This window comes from Neolamprologus brichardi, chromosome 22 (assembly GCF_056152115.1).
Source record: "Neolamprologus brichardi isolate AB-2024 chromosome 22, ASM5615211v1, whole genome shotgun sequence".
In the NCBI taxonomy this organism is placed as follows: Eukaryota; Metazoa; Chordata; class Actinopteri; order Cichliformes; family Cichlidae; genus Neolamprologus; species Neolamprologus brichardi.
Window position 1 is genome coordinate 13,366,204 of NC_142124.1, and position 12,344 is coordinate 13,378,547.

The 12,344-nt window shown below is 42.0% G+C and overlaps 2 protein-coding genes across 5 annotated transcripts in view; both read left to right on the plus strand.

Moving 5' to 3' along the window:
• Positions 1–670: 670 nt before the first annotated feature.
• On the plus strand, positions 671–9,171 carry rnf115b (ring finger protein 115b). Of its 2 annotated transcripts, XM_006788007.2 has the most exons (9): positions 671–1,060; positions 2,556–2,614; positions 2,752–2,812; positions 2,902–3,116; positions 4,642–4,710; positions 4,838–4,916; positions 5,081–5,174; positions 8,355–8,470; positions 8,610–9,171. In XM_006788007.2, the coding sequence occupies exons 1-9, from the start codon at positions 983–985 to the stop codon at positions 8,730–8,732; spliced, it is 894 nt and encodes a 297-aa protein (XP_006788070.2). In that variant the 5' UTR covers positions 671–982; the 3' UTR covers positions 8,733–9,171. The 2 variants fall into 2 exon arrangements, with proteins under 2 accessions (XP_006788070.2, XP_006788071.2); XM_006788008.2 differs by lacking the exon at positions 4,642–4,710.
• Positions 9,172–11,665: 2,494 nt separating this feature from the next.
• The window catches only part of ash1l (ASH1 like histone lysine methyltransferase), a 42,764-nt gene continuing 42,085 nt past the window's right edge, over positions 11,666–12,344 (plus strand). Inside the window, exon 1 of one of the 3 annotated variants that reach the window (XM_006788005.3) lies at positions 11,666–11,958. The gene's annotated coding sequence lies outside the window, so the exon portion shown is untranslated. The remainder of the gene's footprint in view (positions 11,959–12,344) is intronic. The other 2 variants (XR_436804.3, XM_087834543.1) reach the window with 2 other exon arrangements.

Here is a 12,344-nt window from a genome sequence, read left to right on the forward strand (position 1 = left end):
GATGATCACCTGCATTTTAATAGTGGAAAATCCAACCTTAAGCAGGTTCCGGGCTTCACTGTCAGTAACTGACCTTTCATACAACCATTAACCTTCAAACCTTATTAGATTTATCCCTAATAAGGCCTCAAACATGTAGCCTGTGGGCCAGAAACGACCTGGCAGAGGGTTCAGTCTGGCCCACTGGATTGGATTACAAAGTGAAAATATTTAATCTAGACAAGCTGTTATCAACATAAAGAAAGAGAAACTGAATTTTAATCATATACATAATATAAAGGATGGACATAGGCAATGTGATGTCACCCACTGGTTAGTGAAGTCCTGTTCTGAAGCCTCTAGCTGACACTTTTAAACCTCTGGGTCACTGAGGTGTAAACCCACAAGCAGCTTCTATTCAGTATCATCTTAAACTAGCAGTTGAGCCCATAAAGTCAATTCAACAAGGTGCTGAAAACATTCCTCAAAGATTTGCTTCACGTCCATGCTCAAGACACAACAAGAAATATTTCTCTCTTTCGAATTTCAGATTGTGTGATCCACGAATCAAAAGGAGTGCGACACTTCTGTTTTACGCCAAAAAAAAGTTGTTGTTTTTTTGTCTTAAGAGAGAAGCGTCTCTGGCGACACCCAACAAGCTGAAAGGAAACTACATCCTTGGTGTCATGCTTACAACTTGTTGCTTAAAGTTAAGCTCGGGTGGCTGCAACTTGATCTTTGCGGCTGCCACCAGAGGAAGATCGAGTCCGCCAGTTACATATTTTTCTAAACACGTTTATTATTGGCATAACCAGTCTAGAGAAACCCTTCATGCGTTTTGCTTATCAAAACGTCAGTGTGAAGATTGTGTCCTCTCAAAAAGGTCTTAGTTTGGTTTTGGGACACCTCAACACCCTCCTGGACCGCTCTGATCCGTCTGACAGCCGTCTGAGACTTTTATGGGCTGCCACAGCTACGTCAGGGACTGCGCTTCACCGTGAAGATGGCGGAGGCTGGGGATACGCCACAAGTCTGGTTTTTCTGTCACTGCTGTAAATGTGAAACAAACCCCAAACTCCCGGTGAGTTGCTTTGGAGAGCGTTTTTGCTCCACACGTGCTGGCCTGAGCATCACCCACGATTTCTCCTCCCCGGAGGGTGTGGAATTAATATTAACCGATTCTTCAAACCGATTTAACTGATTGATTATTAACTATTATCTCCAAAACCTATGATAACTGGAACCCTTAAAGCACACATGGGGCTATGGCGGCCAGTCTTTGGCTTTTCGTGTGCACACAGCGTGTACTGAAGTCTTATTAGAGCGGGTGAGGGAGTAAAATGTGGCGATTCACGTTGCCATATTTAGAAGCGCCACTGTTGGCCACTTTGTGTCTAGTTGTCTCCCGTCAGCTGTGTGTAAGAGACGTCAGAGGGGCGTGTAGGTGTCGCCACATTTACCACCAGGATTTATAAAATAGTTCTCCGTTGCTGTTTAATGACACACATTCAGCTTGATGTGGCGGACTGAAAGGTTAAACTTCGTTTACTTTGAGTCAGTTTCTCTTGGAGGTAAAACGGAGAGCGCACAGTGGGGCGCATTTGTTGCGCAGCTGGCACTTTTCGTGGCGTAATTACGCACTGGTATTAGGTGACGCAGAACGAAAACGCACGTTAGGAGGATTCTGTTGTCCCTAAAGTAATACTTTATTTATTAAATCAACGTCTAAATGATTGGATGTTCACAATACCAGCAAACAAAATTCTAAAGTAAATCCTGAATCCTTTCTTTTATTGTATATATCTGTTAAAATCGATATAAAGGGCTGTACTTATATAACCTGTTGTGCTCATTTTGAGCTCTTACTACAAACTAGGCTGATGCATTCACACGCCTAATATTCACATACACACTTGCACTCCGATGAATGCATCTGGGTTCAATATCTTGCCCAAGGATACTTTGCCATTCAGACTAAGGAAAATCAAACCAACAACTTTCAGAATAGTAGACAACCTGATCTACCTCCTGACACTCAGGAAGAGGGTATATTTTTTTAAACATAGTCTGAAAATACTTCAAACAGACTATCTAATTCAGTATTGGACTGCAAAGTTCCTGCCAAACAGCATGCGGCTTTCTTATAGTGGCTGCTTGGCATTGTGCTTTTAAAGTTGTGTTTTCAGTTATAAACACTGAAAAGTCAATCACAATGCTGCAGCTGTGGTATCTTAAACAATAGAGACAGTGAGTATGCACAACATATGACCACACTATATCTGATCCTGGATGGTGAAGCCCATTTTTGTGGCTGTATTGAGACTGACACTGTCTACACTACAGTGAAGAGAGAGGAAACTTGACTGGCCTGCGCAGATCACCTCCAGAATAAAAACCAGGACGTCGGCTGTGTGCCAAAAATTTGTGTTCAACTCCAGCCCAATCCCTGCAGCCAGCCTCTAAAATTTTGCAGACAGGCTTGTCTGAGGATTAGCAGATTAATGCCTGTACTTATGAAATGAAATGGCAGTGACAGTAAACGAGCTTATTATAAAAAAAGCTTTTCTGTCTTTGAGGATTTCGTATGCCCCAGATGTGACTCTGGCTTCATTGAGGAAGTAACAGAAGACTCCAGGTATGGCTTTCTCTGATTTTTTTAAAAAAAGGAACACGTGAAAGCATTTTAAATATACCTTGTTAAAGAATGATAATGAGTGAAGCATGTATGAATTTTCCATTTAACACCACTGACAGATTTTCTTTACTGTCTAGTCTCCTACAGACCAGCAGAGCATCTGTTCCCAGTGAAGATTCAAACTCACTGCTCTCAGAAGTACGTCCTAACAAATGGCATTTTAATAGGAGCACTCCTCTTTCTCTAAAGCTTTGTTTGACACATTGCTTCTCTGGTCTCTCGCCAAGTTATGGCAGCTGCTGTTTATGGAGCGCTCTGCTCTGCTGTCGCATCCACCCTCCTCCGAGTCCGACCCCGATGACGGTGAGCAGGGATCTGCTGGTCAGAGCCGTCTTCTTCCAGCATCACCGGGCCCTGCTGAGGCCACAGAACCAGAGTCTCCTTCCAACCCGGAGCAAGAGACACCGTCTAGGACCTTCGAACAAAGGCCTGCAGTTGAAGGGTGTGTGAACATGGTATACAGAAACATGACCGCAAGGGTGCTGTGTTATCGATACAGAAACAACAGCCAAAGAGAAATGAAAACCAAGATCAATAACAAGACCAAAACTTTAATATCATGCATACACTACCAGTTTAAAACTACGTTTGTTTAAATCGGTGAACAACCTCTTTACAGGTTCAAATTTGTGAAAATATACTGACCTTTACCTTCCAATTCACAGGTAATGTTTTAATTTCTTATATTTGTGAAGTTTTCACATGTAAGGATACCTCAGTAATGATTTGATATTTCCAGTGATAAACACAGACTCCCAAATGAAACAGATATAACCGCTGTGATTTTGGTCTCTGCATTTTGAATCAAATCCCAGTTTTGTGCAGCCAGAAGTGACCGTGTTTAGGTGAGAGAGTGAAGTGCTCATCGACCGACGCTGCAGATATAGTCCACTAATTACTGCATAGTGTAATGGTTTACACTTTTTCTTGACAAGTGAAAGGTTGGTGGTTCAATTACAGCTGGAGATACAAATCTCTCAAACGTCCAGAGCTAACCACTGTGGTGAGCTCTTGTGAAAAAGCAGCAGCTTAGTCACTTTCAGTGCTGCATACTAATAAAATACTATTTTGAAGGGCAACACTATCCACAGAAGCCAAAACCAGTTTCTCTATCAGGCTGTAAGCATTCTTTTCAGTGTTGTAAAGTTTGAAATTAAAATATGGGAGTCTGTGGGGACTGACTTGATTTTGGAGTCAAGTGGCCATTAGAGGAATTGCAGTTTTTGGTGTTTTCACACTGACTTCATTGTTCAGCCCCTTGGACAGCATGAGCAAAGGGTGGATCTTACTGAGAACCCACGGGACACTCCCCACTCACTGAGAAGTGACTTACCAATCACACAGAAGGCACACCCTAAAGCACAGGTGTCGAACTCCAGGCCTCGAGGGCCGGTGTCCTGCAGGTTTTAGATGTTTCCTTGATCCAACACAGCTGATTTAAATGGCTAAATTACCATTTGACATGTTGATTACCATCAACATGTCCCGAAGTTCTCCAGAGGCCTGGTAATGAACTGATCACTTGATTCAGGTGTGTTGACCCAGGGTGAGATCTAAAACCTGCAGGGACACCGGCCCTCGAGGCCTGGAGTTCGACACCCTGCCCTAAAGCATACCTTGCTTTTTGTCCTCAATTTTGAGTCATATTGGGTTGATAAAAAACATCACTTTGTATTCAGTAAGACATGAAAATAGCAAATGAGATCATAAACTCATCAGAAAAGTACTTTCTGAAAACTTTTTACAGCTAGAAACATTCATCCTTTATATACAGTCTATGCTTTTAATCATTATCCTCCCCTTTACACATGCATGCAGTCAAAACAGTTCAGTATCAGACTAAGTGTATATTGGATGATATGTACTATAGAGAACAGCTTTATACATCAGTTGATGTTTAAATACTGTGAAAATACAGTAAAGCCTGGTTTAAGCACTCTAAAGCTGTCAGTTTCTGCTCATTTAAGGATGGTGCAGCAGTTCTTGGCTGGCCTGTTTGCCAACAACGGAAACCCCGGCGCTGCACCAGCTGCACTGTAAACGGTTTTAATTTTAGATTTCACATCACTTGCTCTTGAATTAATCTAACGTTGTGTGACAACCGCCCCCTCTCTCACGCGCCCTCTTGTTTTGTTCTGCTCTCCCTTTTGGTTCGTTTCTCAGATCCAGCATGCTCCAGTTGTACTCAAACCCTGGAGATTATGCGTGGGGTCAGAGCGGTCTTGACTCTGTCATCACGGAGGTCAGTGACACCAGAGCTAGTGTCTATGAAGCGCTGCGCTAGCATCGTTACTTCATTGTTTTCTTTTATTGAAACACTCGCATAAAATCATTTGCACACAATTCTCCATTCATCTGTTCACCTATTTGTAGTCGTACCACTCATTTCTCTTCCTACTCACACAGTTATTAGGACAGTTGGAGAACACAGGTCCACCCCCAGCAGAAAAGGAGATGATCTCATCCCTGCCAACCGTTTGCATCTCTCAAGAACAGACAGGTGGGAATTCCAGTATGGCACATGTACACCGGATCACATGATCTCTCCAGTACAGCTCAGTAGCTTTTTAAAAATTTTGACATATGACATTGGAGTTTGCATAAGATACACATACAGTCCTTCTGCATTTCTTTTACTTTTGATATTTTCTGCCCTTCCTCCTCTTTCCTCACTCCGTAATTACTTCTTTACTTTCCTTGTTCTGAGGATTAAATGGTTTAAGTTGAAGAAAGAAGGAATGTTGCACAGAGCTGAGTTGAGACAGGCCCTGGGTGGTAGGGAAGAGTTACCAGATGACTGGGAAAGTACAGCTGAGGGAACCCGCCGAGAAAGTGTATCCTCTAGACCAGGTGTGTCAAACATGAAGCCCGGAGACCAGAATCAGCCCGGTCAAGATAAATGTGCCATAGAGATCCAGCCCGCTGGACGACTCTTGAAAATGTGAAGGCGTGCAGAAGTGATTTTGAATGTTTAACTGTATTTTCATAAGTTTTACACCTTTTCTAATAATAAAGACCTCCACACACTACACCAAAGTAATTAAGTAATGGATAAACAGTTAAATCACAGTGGAAAAACAGAAAGCTTTTTTTTTTTTTTAAAATCTTCTATAGAAGTGTCTGACTTTTTTTCTCTAAATTAACCAAAACTTTATACTTTAAACTACCAGAATTTTTTTTATCATTTAGTTTCACTGGTCCGGTTAACTTAAACTCAAACTGGGCTGTATGTGGCCCATGGCGTTTGATATCCCTGCTCTAGACAGAGGAAAGAAGACTAGAAGACTTGGTGGTAGAATGAATGAAGAAGTAAAGTGCAGTATTTGAAGAAAAAGTGGGATAGTCAGGGAGATTGTGAAAGTTTGGAGACTCGGCGTACGGCAAAGAGAGAATAAGATAAGATAAGATAAGATAACCTTTATTAGTCCCACACATGGGAAATTTGTTTTGTTACAGCAGAAAGTGGACAGTGCAAAGTTACATAGCAAAAATTAGAAAAACACTTGAATGAGATACGAATAAGATACTGTACACAATAGAATAGAATAAAATAAAATACTATATACAATAGAATAAAATAGAATACAACAACAAATAGAAGTGGAAAACGCAAAGGGAAAAAGCTTACAGTGAGTTGTATATAAAGCTGGACACTAAGGAAGGAGAGAAGGACATGCTTTCCTCAAGATGGAAAGGATGTGCAGCAGGTTAGGGTGATCAAGAATAGAAATGGTAATGGCTAATGAATATAGTCAAGGATGAAATTAAGACTTTGAAGAGCTGATGAATGAAGAAAATGAGAAGATTAAAATGGTGGTTTGTCCAGATTACATACCTGTGAAGGTATGGAGACGTCTAGGAGAGAGGGCAGTAGACTTTTTAACCAGATTGTTTAACACAGTTTTGGAAAGTGAGAGAATGCCGGAGGAGTGGAGAAGTGTACTGCTAAGTGATTTTTAAAGAAAAAGTCATGGGATGGTGATGTAGTAACTACAGAGTGATAAAGCTGAAGAAACATACTATGAAGATACAGGAAAGAGTTGTTGAAGTTAGGGCAAGAAGAAAGCTGTTGATCAGTGAGCGGCAGTATGGGTTCATGCTGAGGAAGGGCACTGCACATGTGATATTTGCTTTGAGAATGAAATACAGAGGAGGTCTACGTGGGAGTAGATAAGATACCAATAGAGGAAATGTGGTACTGCATGAGGAAGTCAGGAGTGGCAGAGAAGTACATAAGGGTGATGCAGGACTTTTATGAGGACAATGAGACAGTAGTGAGGTATGCAGTAGAAGTGACAGATGGATTCAAGATGGAGTGGGATTACATCAGGGAGCACCACTGAGTCCCTTCTTGTTTACAGTGGTGATGAACAGGCTGGCTGATGAGGCCAGGAAGGAGTCTCTATGGACTATGATGCTCACAGACGACACTGTGAGAGTAGAGAGGCCAGGGAGCAGGTGGAGGTATGATCTGGAGAGAAGATGAATGAAAGTCAGTAGAAGGAAGCAAGTGGGACAAGTGTCAGGGATTTATTTACAGAACAATAGCAGTAAGAGTGAAAGGGTAAGGTTGTGAGAGCTGCTGTGATATATGGTTTGGAGACAGTGATAAAAATACAGGAGGCGGAGCTGGATGTCTCAGATTTGACGATGCTTAGATTTTTGTTAGGAGTGACCAGCATGGGCGAGATTAGAAATGAGTACATCAGAGGGACATCTCAGGTTAGGATAGTGGATATAATTGGACAAAGGATGCTTAAGATGGAGCTGCTATGCAGGAAGGAAAAGAAAAAGACTGCAGAGAAGATTCATGGACACAGTGAAGGACATGCAGAGGGTTGGTGTAACAGAAGAGGGAGCTAAGGATAGGGTGAAATGGAGGCAGATGATCCTCTGTGGTGACCCCTGATGAGAGCAGCTGGAAGATGAAGACTTAAATTTCTTTGTTGTGTCTTTCTTGTAATACTCCTACCAGTAATTATTTTACCTTTCATAGGTTTCCTCATGCTGTCTTTTCCTGTTATTTTTGTTTTTCTCACGTTCCTTGCCTCCTCGTAGCATTTATTTATTCTTTCACTATTCCTACATTTCCTTTCCTCTTCCTCTTATCACCATCATCCTATATGTATTTTCCCTCTCCTATATTTTCCTCCCTCTTTTATCTTTCCTTTCCTTTAGCTATGTTCCCTTTACGCCTGCCGTGTTTCTGTAATTTATATCTAGCTCCTCTTACTTCTTATTTCCTCGTTTTCATTCTGTCGTCTATGTTTTCTTTTCTCCTCTCACTGTGCTTCCTCCCTGTCCATTGCAGTTATTTTACTTTTTCTTATTTATGTCCTTGTAGCTTTACTTTCCTTCTCCTGTATTATTTATCTCCTTCCATCTTTCCTTCCCTCATCATATTTCTTTCCTACCTCTTACGTTCCTCTCCCTACTTTTATCTTCTTTATACTGCCCATTATCCTTTCCACTAATCTTTCCTTTTTTCATCTTTGTTGTAAAAAGAGACCACTTAATATTATCTATTGAGAACTATGTTATAAATCATATTAGGTATATAGTCTGTACTACCTTGTTACACTGCAATAGTCTACAGACCTGTCTAATAACTGGATTTTTTTGGTTTTGTCTTCTTCCACATACTCGTTCATGCTTTTTCCTTCCATTTCTTCCTTGTTAGATTGCAGACTGGAGTGTCCGGTTTGCAGGGAAGAATATTCATTAGGGGAAACTGTAAGGAAGCTTCCCTGCCTTCATTACTTCCACAGTGAATGTATAGTGCCGTGGCTGGAGCTGGTAAGGCTGCGGTCAGTGGGTTTGAGGGGTTTAAAGGTCTGGTAATAAAAATAAAAGATTTCCCAGGTTGTAGCATGCTATAAAGAGTGTTGTGTCACATAGTTTCTGCTGATTAACAAGAGTTTTTCTACTCTCAAAGCACGACACTTGCCCCGTGTGCCGCAAAAGCCTCGATGGTGTCGACAACAGCCTCCCGCCCACATCGGAACCCGCAGAAGAACGCTCCCTCAGGACAGAGCAACAGGAGAGGCAGGCGATCTGAGAAACGGGACGAGAACTCTACTTCATTTTACTGTTTTCAGGAGTCACACCTCCCACGTCGGAAATTTTGCTCCCCACATCAGCTGCTTTTAAATAAAACAGATGTGTCAGAGAGAGTCGTAATTTGCAGCTTTAACTTTCACTTGGTTCACGCATCTCTGCTTAAGGAACTTCTACTCCAGCATAGTTACCATTTTATGCTACATCTGAGAGTTTGCTGACAAAATTCAGAGGTGATGTGTCCTCCTTGTTACGCACTCTTAGGTGGTTTTCCGAATGACTGATTTTGATGTCATGAACTAATCCCCACTGAGCTATCTGTGGCTGTCAAAGAGGAACTCACAGAATTATGCATTATTTTCTTGGTAAGAGAGTTTCTTAATGCAGTATATTGTTGACCTTTTACCTGTGTACAGCGTTATTAAAGCCCAGCCCAGTGATCTTTACTGTCCTCTGTCTTTTCTCTCTAACATATCTCAGATTTAGAAGCAGATATTAACCAGTCACTTAGAAAAACATAGTGTTTCCCAAACTTTCTAAGCCAAAAACTGTTCATTCTACAGAGCCCACAGTTTTTATAAAAACGTAATAATAAAAAAGGTCCATGTTCAATTTTATTTAAGGGCAGCGTAATGGCATCAGCGAGATACGCTTCCTTTATTTTCCCTTAAAAAAGAAGAAAAAGAAGATTCATTTATCTTGGTTTCAGTTCACATTTTCAACTGGTTATGTGCACAGCAACACTGGGGCCTTCCCCACAGCTCAAAAACACTGGATTAAGATATAATTATGTGCATATCTGCCAGTTCTATTTGTCTCTTTTGCATTTTGTGGTCAGTAACTGCTCGATGACATTTTTTGTCCATTTGAAACCTCTGTATGCTTTAACAGGAATTCATACCAAAAACAAACAAAAAACCTCCACATAGCTCTTCTTCAGAAAATAGTCACATTATATAGTCAAACTGCTCGTCTAAGATATCAATCTATTAGTGTATGACAGCAGAGGAATTGTCACACCTTTTATGAATTAATATGACTCATTTATTAAGCAAAAATTATGAGCATTCACTTGTTTCAGACCCCAAATGTTATCTAAGCTGCATTTTCCCTGCTTTATATCGTTCAGCAGCGATCAGTTAACTGAACATGCCTGTGTTTGGACTATGGGAGCAAGCTGGAATTCCCAGGTAACCCATGTAGGCACGAGGAGAACATGAAATTTCACGCAGAGAGGCCGTAGTATCTCTAATGTTGGAAATTGGACTCCTCAGACCAGGCAACATTTTTCCAGTCTTCTGTTGTCCAGGTTTGCTGAGCCTTTGATGTGAATCGTATTAGTATCCTGTTCTTAGCTGACAGGCGTGGTCTTCTGCTGCTGTACTCCATTCAGGGCTCAACATGTTCAGAGATGCTCTTCTGCATACCTCTGTAACGAGTGGTAATTTGAGTCTTCTGTTGTTTTTCTATCTGCTTAAACCAGTCTGTCCATTTTCCTCTGAGATCAACTAGACATTTATGCTCACTTGATATTTTCTCCTCTTCAGACAATTCTCTGTAAACCCTAGAGATGTTAGTGTGTGAAAATCCCAGTAGATCAGCAGTTTCTGAAACATTCAGACTATCCTGTCATGAACTAACAACCACACCATAATCAAAGCCACTTAAATCACCTTTCTCCCACATTCCGATACTTGGTTTGAACTCTTGCAGGCCATCTTGATCAAGTCCACATGCCTATGCACTGAGCTGTGTTATTGGCTGACCTTTTTGGTTAATGAGCAGGTGGACAGATGCACCTTATAAAGTGGTCAGTAAGCATATAAATAACTATGATTTAGTACAGTGGCTACTGTCCTTACAAGTGGGAGCCCAGCTGCAGTGGTTTTAAAAGCGCAGCACAAACAGTGCTTAGCTGTGTATTCATTAGAGATGCAACATTGAATGTATTAATCCCTAACCAGTACAGCTGCTGTCCATATATATCTACACTGTGATCCGTAGGGAGCAGGTGGAAGAGAGCCTGGAGAGGTGGAGGTATGTTCTGGAGAGAGAGCGAATGAAAGAAAGTAGAAGTAAAACAGAATACGTGTGTGTGAATAAGAGGGAGGTGTAACAGTGAAGCTGCAAGGAGCAGGGGTAGTAGTTAGGGTAGATGCCATTAAATGACTGAGGTTAATCATTCAAAACAAAGGACAGCGCTGGAGAGAGGGGAAGAAGAGAGGGCAGGCAGGGATGACTGGGTGGAGACAGGCGTCAGGGATGATTTGTGGCAAGAGTGAAGGGGAAGGTTTACAAGACCTAGTAAGATGTACGCTTTGGAGACAGTTGCACTGACAAAAAGTCAGGAAGTGGCAGAGCTGAATATGCTATATTTTTGTTAGGAGCTGCCAGGATGGACAAAATTATAAATGAGGATATTAGTTATAGTTTGGACGTGTGTAGAGGAGGGATGCGGAGCTGCCAGGCAGGAAGAAAAGAGGAAAACCTCAGAGAAGTGTGACAGAAGCAGATGCTAGAGATCAGGTGAGACAGAAGCAAATAAAAGAAGAATTTTTCTTGACAGTTTTAAATCACTTAATCAGCTTTTTATTATCATCCAGAAAAAACAAACAAGCAATAAAAAAGGAAAGGATTAAAAAAAACGCCAGAGGGTGATCGATTAGTCGCCCAATCCATCAGAGTCGAACATGACAACAGAGGGCAGGATGGTTTATTTATAGGCTTGACCCCTTGAAAGGAGGCACGAAACCGGGATTTGACAGTTGACTGTTGCGCGCCGCCAAACACACCCTCGCCCTAGTGCAACCGAAAATAGCGAAATAATGAAACACAGTCATTTTTGTCAATGACTGGGGACCGCAGGAACCGCGTACAACCGACATTTGCTCTCCTCACCTCCTCTCCGCTCCTCTCCCCTCCGCCCTCCTCGGTCCGTCCTCCTTCCCTCCCTCCCTCCTCTCAGCGACCGAGAATGCCCGTGTTGTACTGACACAGTAGCGATACGGGCTGAGCAGACATGGAGGCCCGATTGACGAGAGAGGCCCGCGCTGACACATCCAGGCCCAGCTAACGGTGTGTCGGAGTGGATTTCGGAGCATCTCGGGAGATATTACGGATACCAGTCGCCGTGACGAAAAAAGGATTTAGGCACCGAGGAAGAAGAAATAAGAGGGAGATCCATTTCGGGTCTCTGTTGATTCAACGCAGCCGCCATTTTGTTGACAGTTAGTGTTTTTTTTTTTTAAATAACCCACACAGCCCTGCATCTGTTATTTTATACCGCCGGAATATAAGTCCCTGTTTTTGTTTTACTCGCGTTTTTAAGCAGATTTAATTGCGCGTTTGTCTTTGAGGTAACGTTGGGAATTTTTTTTTCTGGTTTAGCTCACTTGCTAGTGCATCGCTAGCCGTCGTAGCTGAGATGTAGTAACACGAGTGCCTGCGAGAATGTGACGGAGATGCAAGATTATGTACATCACTTGTCCCGGGTTGTGTCACTTTCACTCGGTTTACACAAATTGTATGAAAGCTGTGGGCGTTTGTTATTCATTTGCTGCCTACACGGCGTCTAAGTTAAGTGAAATTTGCTTAAATAGCTCTCAAACAGGCT

Excerpts from the sequence above, each read along its gene's own strand:
- rnf115b (XM_006788007.2), top strand. The coding sequence starts at position 983 with ATGGCGGAGGCTGGGGATACGCCACAAGTCTGGTTTTTCTGTCACTGC. Across the intron at positions 1,061-2,555 it reads AAACAAACCCCAAACTCCCG|GATTTCGTATGCCCCAGATG; the intron begins GTGAGTTGCTTT and ends TCTGTCTTTGAG. Across the intron at positions 8,471-8,609 it reads TAGTGCCGTGGCTGGAGCTG|CACGACACTTGCCCCGTGTG; the intron begins GTAAGGCTGCGG and ends CTACTCTCAAAG.